At 36.5% G+C, this 21,755-nt stretch overlaps 1 protein-coding gene across 19 annotated transcripts in view; it reads left to right on the forward strand.

Annotated features, from left to right (window-relative positions):
* Positions 1 to 21,755, forward strand: part of plecb (plectin b) — a 168,421-nt gene that overhangs the window by 89,124 nt on the left and 57,542 nt on the right. For 3 of the 19 annotated variants that reach the window (XM_048154114.1, XM_048154115.1, XM_048154119.1), the window contains exon 1: positions 19,247 to 19,940. The exons of 12 other annotated variants lie outside the window; for them this stretch is intronic. In XM_048154114.1, coding sequence (XP_048010071.1) covers positions 19,820 to 19,940 — 121 coding nt within the window. In that variant the 5' untranslated portion in view covers positions 19,247 to 19,819. Of the gene's footprint in view, positions 1 to 2,999; positions 3,209 to 19,244; positions 19,941 to 21,755 lie in introns of those variants that run through there. 4 more of the 19 variants (XM_048154124.1, XM_048154125.1, XM_048154117.1 and 1 more) reach the window with 2 other exon arrangements.

Genomic DNA, 21,755 nt, shown 5'->3' on the forward strand with positions numbered 1-21,755 from the left:
CTTCACCTCTTGTGAAATGAGCCTTTTTGTAGGAACGAGTCCATGTTCTTGGTATAGAGAAAATTCAGGCTAGTTGCCATACTTTTTACTCCAGTGAATTTTTCTAAGTTTAGAGTTATGTTTTTAAAGTTAATTTCTGTTTAGGCCCAAGTAGCGGGCATAACGTCCTACTTAACCTGTCAGATTAACGTCTTAAAATTTGTTTTATTGTGTTCACTTGTTACCTACAGTAACAGCTTTTTAAAAAAAAAATATGATATTGGAATGTTTATGCATAATGTTTAATAACATCTTTATACTAATTGGTTAAAAGTCAATGCTAAAGATTCCACACAATCTTATTAATCTTGTTTGCCTTTATGAATATAATTTTATTCATTGTTAATGCGTAATACAGAAAGTTAAAGTATGTTATTCTTAATGTAAAAAGTGTATTAGTATGAATTACTTTAATGCTATATGTATTAGTCATTATGCTAGTGTTACCCATTTATGCAATTGGATTTTAACACAAAATATTATATTTACTGACATATTTACTAAAATAGAGCCACTCTCTCCTACATCTGCTTGTTTGTTTAATATGTTGTTACACCTGGCAACATTATGACCTGAAGTTGTTAGCTATGTTAAAGGGTTAGTTCACCCTCATGTCCCCCCACCAGTAAGACCTTCATTCATCTTCAGAGCACAAATTAAGATATTTTTGATATATTATATATTATAATTAACACTTTCAGATGCCCAGAAAGCTACTGAAGACATATTTAAAACCATTCATGTGACTACAGTGGTTCAACCTTAATGTTATGAAGTGCAGAGAATACTTTTTGTGCACCAAAAAAAAAAAAAAAAAAAAAAACGGCTTTAAAGCTTTGAAGCTTCACGAATCTTTTGTTTCGAGTAAGTGGTTTTAAGCTCGTATCAAACTGCCAAAGTCACGCCCCCCAGTGGTGAACCATTGAAATTTCGAAACACTAATGATGTAACAAAGCCTCGTTTTCTGAAATCACGTGACTTTGGCAGTTTGATGCATGATTCAAACCACTGATTCGAAAAAAAAGATTCGTAAAGCCTTTTGTTTTTTTTGGCGCACAAAAAGTAATCTCGTCACTTCAGGTTGAACACTGTAGTCACACGAACTGTTTTAAATATGTCTTTAGTAGCTTTCTGGGCATTGAAAGTGTTAATTGTCTTGCTGGTAATGCAGGCCTCACTGAGCCATCAGATTTTATAAAAAATATCTTAATTTGTGTTCTGAAGATGAATGAAGGTCTTACAGGTGTGGAACGACATGAGGGTGAGTAAACATTTTTGGGTGAACTAACCCTTTAATAATGAACCCATGAAACTATATTACTACTTCATCTTTCTGAATTCAGCAAGCTGATAAATAACCTTTTCCTTGACCATTTTTTTTAGCTGTCCCAGATCCTGTCATGCCTAAGTAAACCACCTGTGCTTTTACTGACAGTAATATGTAAGCGATTTATGATACATTCCTCTGAAATAGCAGTTGTTCACATAGTCTTTTCTGTCTACAAGGTTCAAATACCCCCAGGTGAATCTGTAATGACACACAAGAACTCATATTTGAATTCTCTGATTGCGTTCTCAGTAAAGGTGCATTACACAATTTTTTTCTTCCCACTGGCGGATACAATGTAAAAATGAGTTGCCAAAGTTGTAAAAAAAAAAAAAAAAAGACCATTGAAAGACTAAAAAGGTGTTTTCTTGTAAAACATACTATTTCAGTCTTTCTGCTTCAAAATTTCACGTTTAACTCAATGTGTTACTTGCCATTTCTTTGACACAGATATCACTCGCAATTTTGCAAGTAAATTTCACAAATAATTACAAAGTAAATCCTACACACACAAAAAATTCAATGTACAACAGGGGTCACTGACTTTATGCTACTGACACCTAGAGGTTTGGATGCAACATCAGTGGAAAGTGAATTTGTTTGTGTGTTGATGCAATCGTAGGCTATTTGCAGATGCATTTGCTATGTTATTTCATTAAGTGTCTGATCATAAGAGGTTCTATCGAAATAAACTGAATAGTATTTAATTGGTGATTAGATTTCTGACCTGCCCTATGAGAAATAATACTTCTAGCCTTTTGATGTGAGTAATTGTCTTGTGAGTGTACATCCTTTTAAATATATTTGCCAAAATAGGTGACACACTCATATTTGGATCTGTTTGTAATGTATTAAACAGCCTCAGTGAAGTCAGACTGGCAATTATTACTAGATTTGCTCAGTCAATGCTTATCTCATTTTCCAAATAATTCCCATGCCGAGTCCTGCAAATTAGATGCCTTCAAATACTGCATTTAATCACGGTCATAAGTGCTTTTAAACGTGAAAATGAAATCAACACTCTGTCAACGCCATAATTCACAATGCCATATGCTAATTTTAGTGAATTGCTGTGTAAAACTCTATATTTAGTTACTATATTTAGCATACGTCTGGCTTCATGGGTGGTCTCTGAAGACTCATGATATGGTACAAGAGAGAGGCTGAGACTTCCAGTCATGCCGGGCATCTCATTACCACATTCCATATTAAAATGGAAAAATATGAACCCTGGCATTCGTGTGCTTTGGAAGATCTCTGGGTTTGAAAATTTTGAAACAGACCCATAGAGTCCAGCATTGTGCAATATAGTCAAGAAGGAATGGAGTTGTTTCTTCTATAGAAATGGGAACATTCAGTACAATTAAACGCACTTCTTTTCCACAAGGGTACATTCTGTCAGATCATTTTATGCCAGTTATTCCTCCCAAACTTGGCGTCTTGGTGTCTGACAGCATTAGGGAAGGTAAAGCCGAGATTGTGATGCAATATCATAGAATAACTCTATCATCATCCAGGAACAAGCTGGCCTCCGTGGGTTTCATCAGTTTCTAACTGTGCCAGTGTGAGTAACTTGCCCTGCATGATATTTATATCTACGGTGAGCTCTTTTACCCTTCCCCACTCGACCCCCACCAAGACCCCCTCAGCCTCCGCCCACCTAATTGCAAAGCCACCGGGGAGCAAGGCTGACATATCCAAACAGCAGGCATGGGCCGTCAAAAATAAGAAGGGGACAGTGCCGACCAAACAAACGGAGACTCTTTCTTTTACTTTATTGTCACGTTCTTGCTCCGGTTGTCTGCCTTTGCTGTTCCGCAGACTTCATGAAGATCATACCTGGTAGGTCAGATGATCAACAGTTTGATAGTGTCTTTTTCTATACGTTTGACTGCGTGTGTGGTCGAGGTGGGAGAGGAAACACTCCGTGTTGACATACACAGATGCTTCCTCGTTCAGACATTGAGTACTAAATTCTATCCCATATTTAAACCAGTTCATCTGTGATGTGTTTTAGATTTGTTTTGGATGATTAGGTAGTTATGTTTTTTTTTTTGTTCCGTTCCACATTGGATGCGGTGTGAGTTCTCTCATCATCCTCCAGACACCTGGAGGAGTTACCGTTCACCAGGTCTGACGGACGGTTATATCGTGGCAAAGCTTGGTGGGCGGGTAGAAAAACAGTGTGAGAGTTGGATTTCAGAAGGAAATTCTCTGTGTCTACATGGGAATGCGAGGTGTCCCGTATCTGCGCTATTTTTGAGAGCTGTAAAAAAGCTTCCACCTGTTTTGCAGTGTTAAAGCAGGCTTCTCTCATGCTTTAATAATACAGAGAGAAATGTAGCATAGCTCCAATGTTGCTTTGGTGTCAAAACATAATAGTGAATAGTAAAGGATTGTTCAGTCAATATGTTTAGCTTTGTGGACAGCATCTATGACATGACATGACCGAACGTGTGTGACTTACTATGGAACTGCTTTCTATTAAAACTGTCATCTGCATTTTTTTTAAAATGAACTCCAAGTCAAAATTATTGCCTGTGGCAATCAACAGTGTAACAAGTGTTATTTTAGTATTATTAATATACTATTATAGTATTCATATTTTTGGTAACACATTTCAATCATCTACTTTAGACATTCTACTAACTATAAGTAACTTTACAACTACATGTCAACTAACTCTAGAGTATTAGTAGACTGTCTGCTTAATATCTGCTAACACTCTATTTTAATGGACCTTCTGACTATAAGTAACTTTGTAGCTACATATCAAGTTTTCGTTTAAGTTAAATTTTTTCATCTGATATTTATATAAACTTTATTTCAATTAATGAAACCAATTTAAAAACTTTATATAAAACAGCTGCTGTCAATAGACCTTAAAGTCAACATCATTTACAACCCAAGTGGGTGTTACATACCAGAATGGAGCCAAATGGTTAGAAGGCTTGAAAAATAAGTAATTGCCTGCACTGATAAACTGTTCAAAATAAGACCAGAAACATGCATTAAGAAAGTAGAAAATAGAGTCTGTTTTGATTTCATATTGACTTTTTATTTGCACTGAACATGGAAATTTTGTGTTTTAAATTGCCATTAATATGAAAATAGGGAGTTGTTTTAAAGTGCCAATCATTACTTCATTGCCTTTGGGTGTATCGTTACTTTGGATTGATGAAATTCTTTAACAAGTCTGTCCTGAGAGACTGGATGTGTCTTCTGATTTCAGACTCAACAGGTTGTGCAAAGCCTGGGGTGTTGTTTAATGTTCAAATAAACTGGCTTATGAACTTATTAGTCTAACATAAATTCTCATTTGATTTTATATTAAAACCTGTTCACACTTTTAAAGTTGAAAGACATCTGTAGTGAGACAACATTGTGAATGTTGGCACAGTGAAGTTTCATTTGCTGCAGGTGTGTTTTCAGCATTAAAGATGACATGGGAAGGGCAGTGAGAATGGATGGAAGGAATGTAGACATGACAAGAAGCAGTAGAGGAAACTCCCTTCAGAAGGAAAGAAGGAGAAAGATACTAACTCAGTCCCCTTCGACTCCACGTTTAGCTGAGAGACGCTGCACTGGCGTCTTTTTTTAAATATCTGGAACACACCCCATGTTGCCCCATTCCCTCCCACTGCCGGCCTCATCCAGGCTTATCTCAGCCCTAATGCCACTGAGCCCCTCAGAGTCCGCTCTGCCCGCCCTGGTGGTTTTTGTGCACATTGTCTCTGTGATTGCAGTCTGGCGTTTGAGGCAAAACAGAAGTGAAGGTAAGAGATTTGATAACAGTAGCAAATTAGAAGATCTTGGTGGTTCTTGAGTTCCAAGCTTGTTTTATCTTGTCTCTCCTTCTCTTGCTCTGCCAGTGCATTGTGGGAAATGGGAGTGGTTAATGGATTGATTTTGTTTTGTCAAGTTGCTTCCAGTGCATCGAATGGATAGTCTGGTTTCAAAGATTTCAAACATGAATTCTTGAAACGTTGGGACATTTTTTAAATTTGATTAAGATGAAAACTAAAAGACTTTCAAATCACATGACCCAATATTTTATTCACAATAGGATATAGATAACAAATGTTTAAAAAGAGAAATTTTACACTTTTATCCACTAAATGAGCTCATTTCAAATTTGATGCCTGCTACAGGTCTCAAAAAAGTTGGCACGGGGGCAACAAATGGCAAAAAAAAACAAGACATTTTGAAAAGATTCAGCTGGGAGAACATCTAGCAACTAATTAAGTTAATTGATATCAGGTCTGTAACATGAATAGCTATAAAAGGGATGTCTTTGAGAGGCAAAGTCTCTCAGAAGTAAAAATGGGCAGAGCTACGAAAGAGTACGTAAAAAGATTGTGGAATACTTTAAAAACAATGTTCCTCAACGTCAAATTGAAAATGCTTTGCAAATCTCATCATCTACAGTGCATAACATCATCAAAAGGTTCAGAGAAACTGGAGAAATCTCTGTGCCTAAGGGACAAGGCCGAAGATTGGATGCCCGTGGTCTTCAGGCCCTCAGACAACACTGCATCACTCATCAGCATGATTGTGTCAATGACATTACAAATGGGCCCAGGAATACTTCCAGAAACCACTGTCGGTAAACACAATCCGCCGTGCCATCTGCAGATGCCAACTAAAGCTCAATCATGCAAAAAGGAAGCCATATGTGAACATGGTCCAGAAGCACCGTCGTGTCCTGTGGGCCAAGGCTCATTTAAAATGGACTGTTTCAAAGTGGAAAAATGTTCTATGGTCAGACGAGTCCAAATTTGACATTCCGGGCTAAAGAGGAGGGAGCGTTCAGTTCAAAAGACAGCATCTCTGATGGTATGGGGGTGCATAAGTGCATACGGTATGGGCAGTTTGCATGTTTTGGAAGGCACTATGAATGCTGAAAGGTATACAAAGGTTTTAGAGCAACATATGCTCCCCTCCAGACGATGTCTATTTCAGGGAAGGCCTTGTGTATTTCAGCAGGACAATGCAAAACCACATACTGCAGCTATTACAACAGCATGGCTTCGTCGTAGAAGAGTCCGGGTGCTGAATTGGCCTGCTTGCAGTCCAGATATTTCACCTATAGAAAACATTTGGCGCATCATTAAACGAAAAAATACGTCGAAAAAAGACGACCACAAACTCTTCAGCAGCTGGAAATCTATATCAGGCAAGAATGGGACCAAATTCCTACACCAAAACTCTAGAAACTCATTACCTCGATGCCCAGATGTCTTCAAACTGTTTTTAAAAGAAGAGGAGATGCTACACCATGGTAAACATGACCCCGTCCCAACTATTTTGAGACCTGTAGCAGGCATCAAATTTGAAATGAGCTAATTTTGTGCATAAAATTGTAAAATTTCTCAGTTTAAACATTTATGTTATCTATGTTCTATTGTGAATAAAATATTGGCTCATGTGATTTGAAAGTCTTTTAGTTTTCATTTTATTCAAATTTAAAATGTCCCAATATTTCCGGAATTCGGGTTGTAGATAATGGAAAAGATGTTGATGATTTCAGTAATGAACAAATATACATTCTATTTTTATCTATTCTTTGTACCAGAATAACATTTGGTCTCGTCATATTTACCTAATTTCCTTTTGAACTAAAAAAAATCACACTAATACCACATGAAGCAGTGATCGTTGGTCCAAAAACTATATTTATGCAAACTCTGAATTTGATTTGCAAGATTTGCAACCACTCAAATGTTATTGTCTCTTTGAGAAAGATGGCTTGTTACGTATTTAGAAAGGTCACATGCAAGCATACTTTCTTTTACACCTTTATAACTCACCTCTCAACCATGTCTGATCAGGGCTATGTATCAAATCTTTAACCTAATAAAAAGTGAGAGGTGTGTTTACAGTTGAAGATATGTTTGCACTGATAGCTCACAGGTGTCTGATGCATACATTTAGACATAGGTTAGACAAGTTTATATAGAAACCTGTCCAAAGTTGTTACCTCACTTTTGAGATCTCCTTTGGAAAATTTTGGAAATAACACTTATTAAAGTATAGTCAAGGAGTTGGACACTTCTTTCAAGCAGACGCTTCTTAGCAGGGCATGGAGGAGGCCTTCAGATGAGAAATGCCGTCCTAGATGAGTGCAGTGTTTCAGTGACAGTGGCTGTAAATAAGGATCTGTTTTCCAGAATGGTCCATGGTGTTGTTGTGACAGAGGTGACCTCTGCTAGCGGTTGGCTGGTGGCCTCTGTCACTGACACTGCTCTGGATCACATCAGGTCCTCCCCTCCTCCTTCGTGATCTTGTTTGTTTGATCATAAACCTCATATACATAGAATAGCGCAGATCTTATTACAGATTATTACTTTATTGCTTTCCAAGTAGTTCAATCTCTCCATCCTGTGTCCATTGTGCATTTATTTTGTAAGGGGAGAATAAAGTGTTATATGATTCTGTTTTGTGTTTTATGAGCAACTCAGCCATGAAGTGGTAGGCCACATAAAATCACAGAGCAAGGTCAGCGCTTGCTGAGGCGCACAGTGCGCGGAGGTCACCAACTTTCTGCAGAGTCAATAGCTACAGACCTCCAAGCTTAATGTGGCCTTCAGATTAGCTCAAGAACAGTGTGTAGAGAGCTTCATGGAATGGGTTTCCATGTCCGAGCAGCTGCATCCAAGCCTTACATCACCAATTGCAATGCAAAGTGTCGGATGCAGTGGTGTAAAGCACGCCGTCACTGGACTCTAGAGCAGTGGATACGTGTTCTCTGGAGTGACGAATTACGCTTCTCTGTCTGGCAATCTGATGGACGAGTCTGGGTTTGGTGGTTGCCAGGAGAACGATACTTGCCTGACTGCATTGTGCCAAGTGTAAAGTTTGGTGGAGGGGGATTATGGTGTGGTGTTGTTTTTCAGGGGTTGGTCTTGGCCCCTTAGTTCCAGTGAAAGGAACTCTTAATGTTTCAGCATGCCAAGACATTTTGGACAATTTCATGCTCCCAACTTTGTGGGAAAAGTTTGGGGATGGCCCCTTCCTGTTCCAACTTAACTACACACCAGTGCACAAAGCAAGGTCCATAAAGACATGGTTGAGCGAGTTTGGTGTGGATGAACTTGACTGGCCTGCACAGAGTCCTCAACCCGATAGAACACCTTTGGGATGAATTAGAGCGGAGACTGTGAGCCAGGCCTTCTCGCCAACATCATTGCCTGACCTCACAAATGCACTTCTAGAAGAATGGTCAAAAATTCCCATAAACACACTCTTAAACCTTGTGGAAAGCCTTCCCAAAAGAGTTGAAGCTGCAAAGGGTGGGCCAACTCCATATTAAACCCTACGGATTAAGAATGGGATGTCATTAAATTTACTGTGCAGGTAAAGGCAAGTGGCCCAAAGTGTGTATAATATATATATAAATATATATATATATATATATATATATATATATATATACATAATATATATTTTGTCAGAATTGCGAGTTTATTTTGTGACGTTGTGACGTTATATCACGCAATTCTGAGAAAAAAGGAAATTGCGAGATAAAAACTCAGAATTGTGAGATAAAAAGTCACAATTAGCTTTTTTATTTTTTATTCAGTGACAGAAACAAGCTTCCATAGAAATTTGCATACAAACAAACAAATAAACAAGGTGCAGTAATGGTGCAGGTGCCAATAAAAAATAAATAAAGGATTACATAAAATAACAAATGCAACGTTTATTTATTTATAAGGTGCAGTAATAATGCAGGTGCCAATAAAAAAAATAAAGGATTGCATAAAATAAAAAATGCAATATTTATTTATTTATTTATTTATAAGGTGCAGTGATAATGCAGGTGCCAATAAAAAATAAAGGATTGCATAACATAAAAAATGCATAATTTAATTAATTAATTAATTAACTTATTTATAATAAGGTGAAGTAGTATTGCAGTTATTAACAAAAAATAAATAAAAGATGTCATAAAAAATGTAAATTCATTCATTCATTCATTCATTCATTCTCCATTTATGACACCATTAGCTTATCAATGCTCTTTGATTATGTTTGTCTTTATGTCTCTGGCTGAATTAATAAATTATTAATTGTTTAATTGTCTGGTAATAAAAACATTAAATGCATATTTTCATTAAACTTGTGTTCTTTAATTGACAATGTATAAACACACAATAAACAGATACTGTGAAAGCAGTGAGAGAAGCGTTCTATAAGTCCTGTATTGATCGAATAAAGCTGGTCATATTCAGTTAAAGAATCATGGGATAGGTGAACACATCTACAAGGCTGTAGTATCACTGTAATTCACAACTTTGAATTGCAAATGACATCAAAACTTTGAATAACAAATGGAAGTCCAGAGGCTTACATTGTCCACGTGTACAATGAATAATAAAAAGTACATCAGAAACATTTCTGTATATATTTCCAAGTCAAATCCATAATCCTATAGGAGAGCTCCCAAATGTCTTGTGAAAAATGGTCCCATCAGAACACATAGAGTATCTGTATATACACTCTGGCTCTCAGGAAACTGCCATAATGGAAAGTTCCAGACTCGTGATGTAAACGGCACATATGCTGGAGGTCTGGACGTGAGACCTGTGTGGTGTCTTGTTCTTGGATATTGTTGGATGGTTTGAATGTTCTTCAGGGAGCAGCAGGGCATGTAGATTAAGTGCGTTGCATACGGAGACGTGCTGTGCTGGGCTTTCAGGACCCATGAAGGGGCTACCGCTGTCCTTTGGGCTTGATTTATGGTCTTTTTATGGACCCAAGGGATGCTTCTGCTTTAGTTTGGCTGTTATTTTTAGCCCTTCACTCGTAACATAATGTGGTACATCTTAACTGGGTCTCAAACAGTTACTTACATTTAAGAATAATTCCTCTAAAAACTCTTCTACTCTTTTTGATCCATTGGTTTATTTTAAGAATGTATTTCATCTGTCATAATAGTTCAGCGGTCTAGATGTTAATTAGGAAATCATCTCTTATTACTAAATTGTTAGTGATTGGGAATCAAACAATCATTATGAACTTCAAAAGTAAGTCAAGACACATTTATTTATAACACTTTATACAATACAGCTTCATGGTAATACACAAGCCAAAAGTGACTTCAGCTGTAATTTCAGATATAATGATTAGATTAGAGGTTATTGTCATTCCAGCCAATGAAACTGTGCAGTGCAGTTTACAAAAATTACAATAACATTATAAGGACACACAGTAAGTAATACAATCATTTCACTATAAACAGTATACTTAGAAGTACCAAAAAAAAAGTTTCAACAAACAAAGAAAAAAATAAGTACCAAGCAGCTCTACAGAAGACAGTTATTCGGCTCAGTTTAGTTCAGTAACGGTGTCAGAGTTACAAAGTTCATTGATAATGAAAGCAATTCAACTGAGCTATAAAGCAGCTCTACAGAAGACAGCAGTATCATTATTCAGCTCACATCTGCTCAGTATCGAATTATGAAGCGGATAAGCCGCGTTTGAAGTGTTTTTTGCCACTTCTTTGTGTCATGTGTAAGAACGGCCTAACTAGGCCTCTTATAAATTGCTGAATCTTTAACACTTTCATTTGCAAAGTTTCATGTCATTTTTGTTGGTATGTTAGCCATTCTTTGGTGACAGATAGATGACCCAGGCAGCTTTGCTATTGGGTAATGGAGGCCTTTTAACTTCATTATTGCCCATGACTGAGGTCATGGGAAGCGTGGGAAATCATTTGCCGTCTTTAAGAATGACTGCAGGAGACCCCTGCGACGTCTCAGGATGTTTTACACTCTATAGCTGTTGCAGTGATGGAATTATTCCCCAGAGAAGTTATAGACAACAACTTCAGTTCTTGTACACCAAGATGTGTTGTGTTGGTAAGTGTTTGAAAATGGCTGGCAGGAGTTTGATACTGAGCAGGCGTGGCACAAACATGCCTCTCTCAGTTCCTCCTCCTCTTCACTGGAGGATTTTCACTTAATCACATCAGTGCTGTGTATTTTTATTCACATCATTGACTGTTATGTAATGTCTGGTTGGTTTAATTATCTTAATCTTGCTGATGAGATTCTAAATCACTTAAATCACTTCACTTTGGCAGTCTGGTGCCAGTTTGTTATGTAATGTGATATGTGCTCTCACTGCACACGGCTCTACCTCAGTACATGAGGAAAAACATGCACGCACTTTTGCTTGTAAGCTACAGGTAGTGTAATTTAATCTAATTATTGTTTGATTATTCTACATAGTTTTTATGACCTGATTAATATTTAGATTTTATTTTCACTTAAAGAAAAAAATTCCTGATAATTTACTCACTCCCATGTCATCCAAGATGTTTATGTCTTTCTTTTTTCAGTCGAAAAGAAATCAAGTTTTTGAGGAAAACATTCCAGGATTTTTCTCCATATAGTGGACTTCAACAGCTACCAACGGGTTGAAGGTCCAAATGTCAGTTTCAGTGCAGCTTCAAAGAGCTCTACATGATCCCAGACGAGGAATAAGGGTCTTACCTAGCAAAATGATTGTTCATTTTCAAAAAAATTAAAAAATAAAAATGTATATACTTTTTATCCACAAATGCTCATCTTGCACTGCTCTGTGATGTGCCACGCATTACGTAATCACGTTAGAAAGGTCACGCGACGTAGGAGGAAGTATCGATCCTGTGTTCACAAAGTGAACCTGCAAAAACTAAGTCAAACGGCCTTTACGCAAAAAAAGGTAAAACAATAATGATTTTGGACAAGTTGGAAGAGAGTTTTTCGCCCTACCGCAATAATTCCACCTACATCACGTGTGACCTTTTCAACGTGATTAATGCGTGGAGCATCGCAGTGCAAGACGAGCATTTGTGGTTATCATTTTTTTTTCTCTAGATAAGACTCTAATCTGGGATTGTGTAGAACACTTTGAAGCTGCACTGAAACTGTAATTTTGACCTTCAACCATTTGGGGTCCATTGAAGTCCACTATATGGAGAAAAATTCTGGAATGTTTTCCTCAAAACCTTAATTTCTTTTCAACTGAAGAAAGAAAGATATAAACATCTTTATGTGGATGACATGGGGGTGAGTAAATTATCAGGAAATTTTAATTCTGAAGTGAACTAATCCTTTAAATAAAGTTTATATTATGTTTAAAATAGCATACTACACGTATTGCACAGTTTATAATATATTTGACACAGAATGCACAGTTTCTAAATGCAAATACACTCTTATAAATAGGGAGGTTTTTTTTTTCTTTTTTTCTTTTGGCAGGGATGCCACAGATAGAAGAACCATTTTGGTTCTCCAAAGAAGCTATCAGTAAACAGTTCTTAAAAGAATATATATATATATATATATATATATATATATATATATATATATATATATATATATATATATATATATATATATATATATATATATATATATATATATATATATATATATATATAAATATATTATATATAAATATATATATTAAAAGAATATATATAATTTTTTTTTTTTTTTTTTTTTTTTGTAGTGTGAACAACATTTTAAAAAATCTAAAGAACTCTTTTCCACTATTAAGAAACTTTTTTGCTATTAAAAGTTTCCATGGATGTTGAATGTTCTTCATTGAACCATAGATACAATAAAGAACCTATATTTTTAAGAGTGTAAAGATAATATATATGTTGTAAGCATTTTTTTACATTTTGATCAACTCTATCCAACTCCCATCCATTCAATCAAAAGGATCCATAACCCCGCCCTTAATAGACAAGGCGGCCAATTGGATGTCAGCAAAACTGAACATGCAAAATGATTGATTCACAAGCGTGTTTCTGATGGTGGATTAGAAAAAATGGCAGATCACTTAGTTGAATTTTGTTGTTTGCTGTGAGTTCTGTCAAAGTCACGCTTTTTCAGTGGAAGGAAGTACAGTAGGAAAGTTATGCGTGGTATTTCACAAGAAGGTATAGTTGAAATACTACACCATCTTTAAATGCACAATGTATGTATTTTTCTCTTGTGAATATTGTGTTTTGTCGCCATCTAGTGTTAAGTCTCAGTTTAAAACTTCATTGTTATAACTTTCTCACTGAAGGTGTGATACTTAAGGCATAAAACAGGACAAAAAGCTTCAATAAAATCATACTCAGTAGGTCTGTAAGACTTGTCAGGATAAACAGAGGATGGAGTGGCTTTGGGCTTAGTGGAAATTTGAGGTTTAGCCAAAAAATCTGGATGTGTGGCCCATGTATGTCCTTTTAATAAGCATTGGACTCTGATACACTTTAAATTAAGTCTTGAGTCTTCACTGATGAGTTTTATTTCCCTTACTTTTACTGAAGCTAATACTGAAGTGTCCTACTGGCATTTATTCTCTCCCTCAACAAACATTTTATTAGTGACAATAATCAGCAGGCATGACTATTTAGTAACATGGACAAGGCCATACAAAAAGGCTTTACTTAGAAAATTCCACCCATTTTCAGCAGTTGCTCAGTAGCAAATTTAGATTTTGATGTAATTTGATGTAATAAATGAAGTAATTTCCCAATAACTGGTAAATCCTCCCTATGTAGTCAGCCCTTCCTCTGACTTGCGTTCAGACTATAAATACAGACATGAGTAAGAGTGTGTTCCTCTCATCTGCTGCCATGGCTACCGTGTGTTTGGACAACTGTTCTCAGATGTCTGCCGTCTCAAAGCGTATCTGCACCATCAGCATCTCAGATGAAAGCAAATTATTATGTCACTAAGGCAATGCTGTCAAAAGCAGAAGTCAGCTGATCTCATTCAGGTCATTGATACGGTGTGTGCGTCATGTTTATCTTAAGATGATACTTCTCTCAGCTGTTCACATACCTGAGCCTTTGTAAAATTACCTGCAAAGTTTTATGATCATGTCCTAATTATTGTCCAGAAGAGGGAGACATTTATTTAGTCAATGAGGAAAACAATTCAGTATTAAATAGCAGTATTTGCCTACATTTTAATCAGTGTTAGGCGTAATTACTAAGTAATCTAATTACTTTTCCCTTAAAAAGCTAAAGTAAGGGATTACTCTTAAATTTTCTGTAATTTAATTACTTCTGATGTAATTGCATTAAATACTGCATAGACTGTAGAACAATTCTATATAAAACAATAGTGGATTTAACATCAGAATTTAACCTTCTCCCTTTACACACTGATCAGTTCAAAGATAATTTATGCAATTGCATATTGTTTATTTGAAAAAAAAAAAAAAATGTTGGTTTAAAAAATGTACTAAAAAAGGAAGTTACCTGGTTGCCTTAATTTTGCGTTCATTGAAATTAAAAATGTAAGTTCATTCAACTGGTTGAGGTTGATATGGGATTTAGAAAGTAATAAGTAATCCAATACATTTTAGAGAGAGTAATTAGTAATCTAATTACACTGTTGAAGATGTAATTAGTAGCTAGTAATAAATAACTTTTTTAGAGTGACTTTACCCAACACTGATTTTAATACTTTAATACTGATTTTAAAAAATCACTTTATTTGGCAACAATTTATCAAACTCAGTCTCTTCACAGTGCAAAAATTCACGCATCAAATTGACTTCAGTAGAAGAAGTGGTTTCAGTGGAAAGATTTTACACATTGATTAAAGATTATGAAGAAAAATATTTATTTTTATTTGAAATAACTTGGGCCGATAAGTCGTTCACCAGTAAGACCAAGAATGTGCATTAAGAAAGCAAACTGAGCAACTACATTTTGATTTCATGAGGGCTTTAATATGCATCTTATGTTACGCTTTTGAAGTGCATGTCATCATTTTCAGGAGAGCCTGTGAGTGAGTTTGCAGATCCGCTTGGCAGGTCCGTCTGTTTTCCACTTTAGCTGAGATGAATGCAGAATGTCTAATAGGTTATTTTAGATCTCAGCTGCTGTTGATGTTCTGTTTTGAATCTCCAGCTAAACAGAGATTTCCCCAAATCCAGTATGACTATCACATTCGAACCTGATTCCTGGATTTAGATATTAATGCTCCCTGGCTCTGGGAATTATGAGCGAATGGAAATACACATAATTAGGGCTTCTGGTAAATCGACAAAAACCCATGAGAAGAAAAGTAAAAGCATCTTCTGGAGAGGCAGAAAAAAAGCTCAGGTGTTCATGTTGTTCTGGTTGGGAAGGACAGGGTGTGTTCAGGTCGGATCAAAGCAGATGTAAAAGCGGATTCCACATTCCTCTCCTTCTGGGCGTGAAAGACATCCCTGTACACGCTCTCACATGCGGGAGGAGGAGAAACAGATCCGGAGGGAGAGAGAGTTGTGGAAGGGAATGGGTGGCACTTTCACGGCTAATGTGGTTTGGCTACACCCAACACGGGAATGTGAAGAGTTACCATTATTATAACATCAATCTCATTACCTTTAAAGACAACCTTAAGCCTTATTTATGATGTTTTGATTTCATTCTGTTTCTGGTTGCTGCTATATTCACTCAACTATGCATCAACTGCAAGGGAATTTTGATTGCTTAGATCACACAAAAACAGTGCTTCATTGATTTTCATTAGAAATGCACTGCATTTAAACCTTGTTAGTCTATATATTTTCATTATTTTCATCTACAGTGAAATAACCTGTCTGTATAGTTTTCTGATGATTGACACCTTTTTTTTTAAATCACACTATACAGTAGTACAAATATATGCTGAAAAAAATGGTGAAGGATTTACTTTGGAAAAACTTTGCGGTAACACTTTATTTTAACTAGTTGCTTATTAGCATGCATATTACTAGAATATTGGCTATTTATTAGTACTTATTAAGCACATAGTAATGCCTTATTCTGCATGACCATATTCTACATTCTTAATCCTGTCCAATACCTAAACTTAACAACTACCTTACTAACTATTAATAAGCAATAAATTAGGAGTTTATTGAGGGAAAAGTTGTAGTTAATAGTTTATGTGTTCCCTGTACCAACTTTTCACTCAGAAATTGCTAGCAAATTTCACAAATAACTAAGAAATGCAAGTGTAACACATTGAAATTAAATGTGAAATGTTGAAGTAGCAAAACTAAAATAGTAAAAGTTTCTTGTAAAATGTACTCCAATATTTTTTGTTGTTTAATTTCGCACTTGGAAAAATCATTTTTTGCACACTACTGTTTATAGAGTGTGATATCATTGTATGATATGCACTCCAGACCTCTTTAAAGATCTGATCTTCAACCCTTATCATCTGAGCAAAGATATTTTGGGATCTAAGATCCGGGTCACGGCACCAAAAAAAGCATGTCAGTTCTTAGCCTGACTACATCAGACTTCCTACTTCCGCTCAATTTCATTTCGCTTCTGTACTCAGTCTGATACAGCGTCAGAGCTTTCTGTTTGCCACCGGTCTGGAAACAGCCGGGCCAATCAACGAACAGAGGGCGGGCTGAGAGCCGTGACGTAGATGCTAAGCGCCGAGTTTTACATTGTAGGTTAGAGAAATCGAAAACCGAAACGACCGCGGAAATGGGAAACGAGACACGGGATGCAATTCGCTCTGTTATGGAGAACATTCAACTCTTTTTCAAACTGAAGCCAGAACAAGAAGAGTGTTTGATAAACATTTTAAGTCTTTAAATCTTTAAACAGATTTGAGTTCGATGCATGATGTCTGTGCGTCGTTGCGGCTGTACAGGCGCATAACATACGTCATAACTAAACGTATCTGATTGGCTTACGGGTAACCAATGATTTTAAACTTCAGACAAGCGCCCCCTAGCGAGAGAGAAAACACTTCTCTATTATGCCATTCCAGACTCTGTCTACGAAACAAAGTGAAGTAGTAGAGTCTGGTATTACCAGGCTAGTCAGTTCTAACATTGACCAACAAAATGTCCTCAGACTGGGTCACACTGACTTTTGCCTGCATCTTCTCATCTGACCCCAGATCCAGAGAAGTTTTGTGTGCATGTGGTTCATAGAAAGATCTGAGGTGTGTGTGTGTAAATGTGTTTTTAAAAGATGAATACTTGATACTGATTCAAAAAGGCATGCTTTATGCTTCACCCTGGTCTTATGAAGGTTCGGTCTTGTGTAGACTTGACTATTGGAATAAGTCTGATGCAGCTTTGGCCAAGAACCAACCATAGTTTTCACAATTTTTGTTCATATGGGTGTGGGGTTCATCTGAAACTGAATATACAGGTGTGCTCAAGGATATCAAATGTCAAATATCTTCAAAGGTTGTATTTGAACTCATATCTTGTGGCTATAGTTCTTCTTCAGAAGGGCTGATTGTTAAGCCAGCCAATCATATTTCAGTTTTCAGCCAGCTCTTGTCATTTTTGTGTGTATTATGCATCAGCTGGTCTGTGAATGATACTAGCCGTGGCTGATGTTATGCCACATGGAAAGTTCTGGTTCTCCTGTGGGGTTCGTTCATTGCTCAAATCACATTAGAAGAGCAGTGTCTACCTTACTAACAGTATGTTATTTTATTAACATTAGTTTAATCAATGCATCTAATAATGATACATCTGAATGGATAAGTAGATCTATAATAAATGATCCAATGTTAAGTTCACAATATGAAAGTTATAGATCGGGGTTTCCCAACTTCAGATTTGTGTGGACTCCTGACGGTTCATGAGATTATGACAAAAAATGCCAAAAGCCCAATAAAATTTAATGTGTACTGCCATTCAAACGTTTCGGTAAGATTTTTTTAATGTATTTTAAAGTCTCTTCTGCTCACCAAGGGTGCATTTATTTGATCAAAAATAGAATAAAAACAGTAATATTATGAAATATTATTACAATTTAAAAAGAACTGTTTTCTATGTGAATATATTTTAAAATATACTCATTACTCCTGTCTTCAGTGTCACATGATCCTTCAGAAATCATTCAAATATGCTGATTTGTTGATCAAGAAACATTTCTTATCATTATCAATGTTTAAAACAGTTGTGCTGCTTCATATTTTCATGGATAAAGTGATTTTTTTTTTTTTTTTTTTTTTTCAGGATTTTTTGATGAATAGAAAGTTCAAAAGAACAGCATTTATTTGACATATAAATATTTTGTAACATTTTAAATGTCTTTACTGTCTCCTTTGATCAATTTAATGCATCCTTGCTGAATAATACATATAAAATTTATTTTCAATAAATTTGACTTGTATTTCAGGTTATAACATTAAATGAAATCACAGTGGGTGCTTTAAGGAAATAGGACAAACAACATAAATTCACATTGTGAATTCTGTTATAGGTGTTGGTAGTGTTTAGTTTCACACCGTAATACCTTCTTCTGTATCAACAGACATTTAGACGTCTGTAAAATGAAGGCGTCAGCTTCCACATCCGCTATGTCAGATATATCGTAAAATAAACACTCCTGCAAACACTGTCAAGTTCAGGCTGATATACTCACCAGCGAGCCTGAACAGGCCGTCAAATCTCAAAGCCTCTCAAAGTTTACGGTGCGGGTCTGTTCAGATGATGAGCATGTGATGAACGCCCCGTCCTCATCTTTATCTTCTGAGCTTTTGGTTTATCTTTATGAGACCTTCTCCTGCATGGTCAGAACTGTCACTCATCACCTATTATATCTACAAATCTTTCTCTTCCTACATACTTTGGTGATGCGCATGCAAGTTCAGCATGATCACATGCAAACAAGAAATGATTCTTTTAAAGAATTTTCATCTTATTTCTGGCTGTTCAATTTGCAGCCTCTGGTTATGTATTTTGCTGGGGTTGGTTTAGATATAATAATGTTAATCTCCAGCATGTGTAGACGTGAGCGGCCCATCCCAGAGCCTCGCCCTGTCTTATTGGCAGCACACACTCTTAGTTAGTCATACTTGCCCAACCGCTCAGGTATGTTACAGTGGTTAATCATTAAAGGGGCATGTGTATGTGTATGTGTGTGTGTGTGTGTGTGTGTGTGTGTGGAGTAATGTCTGTTAGCATGAGTAGTTTTAGAGTGTGATTGTGTAACTCCTGTTCCTTTAATGATTCTCGCGGCCAGCTTAGTGCTCTGCGTAAAGTTACACAACTCTTCACACTCTACGTTTCCTGTTGCGTTATTCTTGAGAGATTGTGATGATTTAGAGAGTGTTTGGAGAAGGTGTGGGATTCTAGATGAGGCATGCTGGCGGACACACCTTCCCACTCACTTTCCCTGATTCCACCCCTTCTTCCTGCCTCGGCTCCACCAACATGACAATTCGTGGATGAGGCGGAGCCAAGCGTAACCCGCAATGCCCTCCAAGCACCATGTCTCACTGGAGTCAGAACTGCAAGAGAGCAGGCCCAGAACCTGTAGCCTACTGACATCATTTACTGGAGCTAGAACATGGACAACAGAGATTAAACGGGAACCTTAAATCTTAACGGAACATTGCTGCAGCTTTCTATTTGAAAAAGTGAGGAAGCTTGTAAAGAACAGAGATTTGTGGCTGGCTGAACTCTGTATTTCACTGTAAGCGTGACGTAAAGGAGATGAGTACGCAACAGAGACGGAGGGAATACTCGACCGATAGCCTGGACGGGCAGAGGGAGAGGATCCCCTCAGATGACTTGCACTATCAGGGAATGCTGAAAGCCGTTGAAGGCAGGAAAGGTACCTAGGACAGCTGCTCATGTGGGAAGAGATTTTGTTGTACAAAATTATTATGTATGAACAAAAATTATCTTCTTAATCAGTTTCGTCTTGGTTTCCAGTTCGAAACATTTATCAAAAAATCTTTTTTTTTTTTTTTTTTTTTTTTTTTTTTTATGTGTACAGGATATTATCGAATATATACTCTAATATAATTTAGTGCGGTTCAGTATTATACGATTTGCCAATAGGGTTAAAAAATTATTGAAGTTTAAAAGAAAAATATTAAAATTTCTCTCAAGACATATTCTCTGAGAATATAAATCTTAATGCCTAATGCAATTTTGCTTCCCAAGTAAATGTATATTATATTACTGAATTAAAAGACACCATACATTTTTAATGCAATATTGTGAGCAAACGGGATCAGATTAGAAGATATTTTACATAATGATATCTGATACTAGAAGATCTCATTATGTAAAAACATCCTTTATATATTAATCATTCATTTTTTATTAGGTTTATGACTTGCCTCAATGTTTGCAGTCTGCTCAAGTGCATTGCTTGCAGTCTTTCTTTTTATTGGCAGTAATTTGTGTCTCATACGGCAGGCGTTTGGTTTAGAAATATCAGACTTAAAGTTGTCTCCCTTGACCAAAGCTGTTGTGTCAATATTTAAATAGATGGCATATATTTAGCAGTATAAAGATGTTAATTGGGACCTGTCACCTCAGTCCTGCACCTGATTGGCTCATACAGTATGTCATCAGCAAACCGAGACAATGCATTTGTCACTATAGGTATACATATCACTGCATCGAATATCAGTGAATACATTTTAATTCTTTTTTTATAGGTAAAGATAGTGAATTCTCTCGTTTTCCTCACACACTCCAGAGGGCATGTTTAAACATTATAGGCGGGCAGGGGTGTTGGTTTAAACATTAGCGCTGTAACATTATACATGTGAGAAGATAGAAGGCAAAGAATGGTGGTCAAAGGCAAAGGTCTGTTGATGACCCTGTACCGGTGGTCATAATTATCCACACCATCACCCGCAGTAAGGCTCTTCAAACACTAAAAAAGGGAAGTCTTGCATTAGAGGTCAAGGTTTACTGTCTCCACCCATGATAGTCACCATGGTGATATTACTTCATAATATGCTCATCATACTCCGCCCAGCAGAAGCAGAAGTCCAGCAGGCGCGTCAGTGCAGGTCTGAATCAGCTGTTCCCTCAATGCAAAACAATAGCTGGGTGTGTGAGTCGTGCCATTGCTCAACAAACTTCTTTCACTCCTATATTGTATTATGCATTCAACTGTCCTTCTGTACAAAATTGCTCCTATTATTGATTGGGAATCAACTGGAGAGTAATTAAGTGTGTAGACTTAAGTGTTGTGCTTTGACTGAATGCTTTAACTGCCAGTCCAGTTTGGCTTTTGCTTTGTTTTAGGTCACGCATTTCTCCAGGATTTCTTGATACGTGACTCCTAGTGTCTATATCTTTTTAACTGTCACTGTCAGCTGGTCACTTGGCACTCATTTTTTATTGCCTTTATCACATATTTTAGTAATCATCACACATTAGGTATTCGAAAGCTTAAACACTCACAATCCTGTCACCTGTTTTGAAATTGGACATTGCACTACCATAGAAATGGCTCAGTGTTTCTGATATCAACTTCAAATTCGGAACACAACTTGGTTAGAAATATGGTTTGGATTTTCTAGCAATTTTAGAGTGTATAAAATAAAAATGTTTAGTTCATTACAATTGCTTTGCACTAGACTTCTATAACTTTTCTACACTTTAATTTTTTGAAGTGTATTTC

The sequence above is a fragment of the Megalobrama amblycephala genome, linkage group LG13 (genome assembly GCF_018812025.1).
Source record: "Megalobrama amblycephala isolate DHTTF-2021 linkage group LG13, ASM1881202v1, whole genome shotgun sequence".
In the NCBI taxonomy this organism is placed as follows: Eukaryota; Metazoa; Chordata; class Actinopteri; order Cypriniformes; family Xenocyprididae; genus Megalobrama; species Megalobrama amblycephala.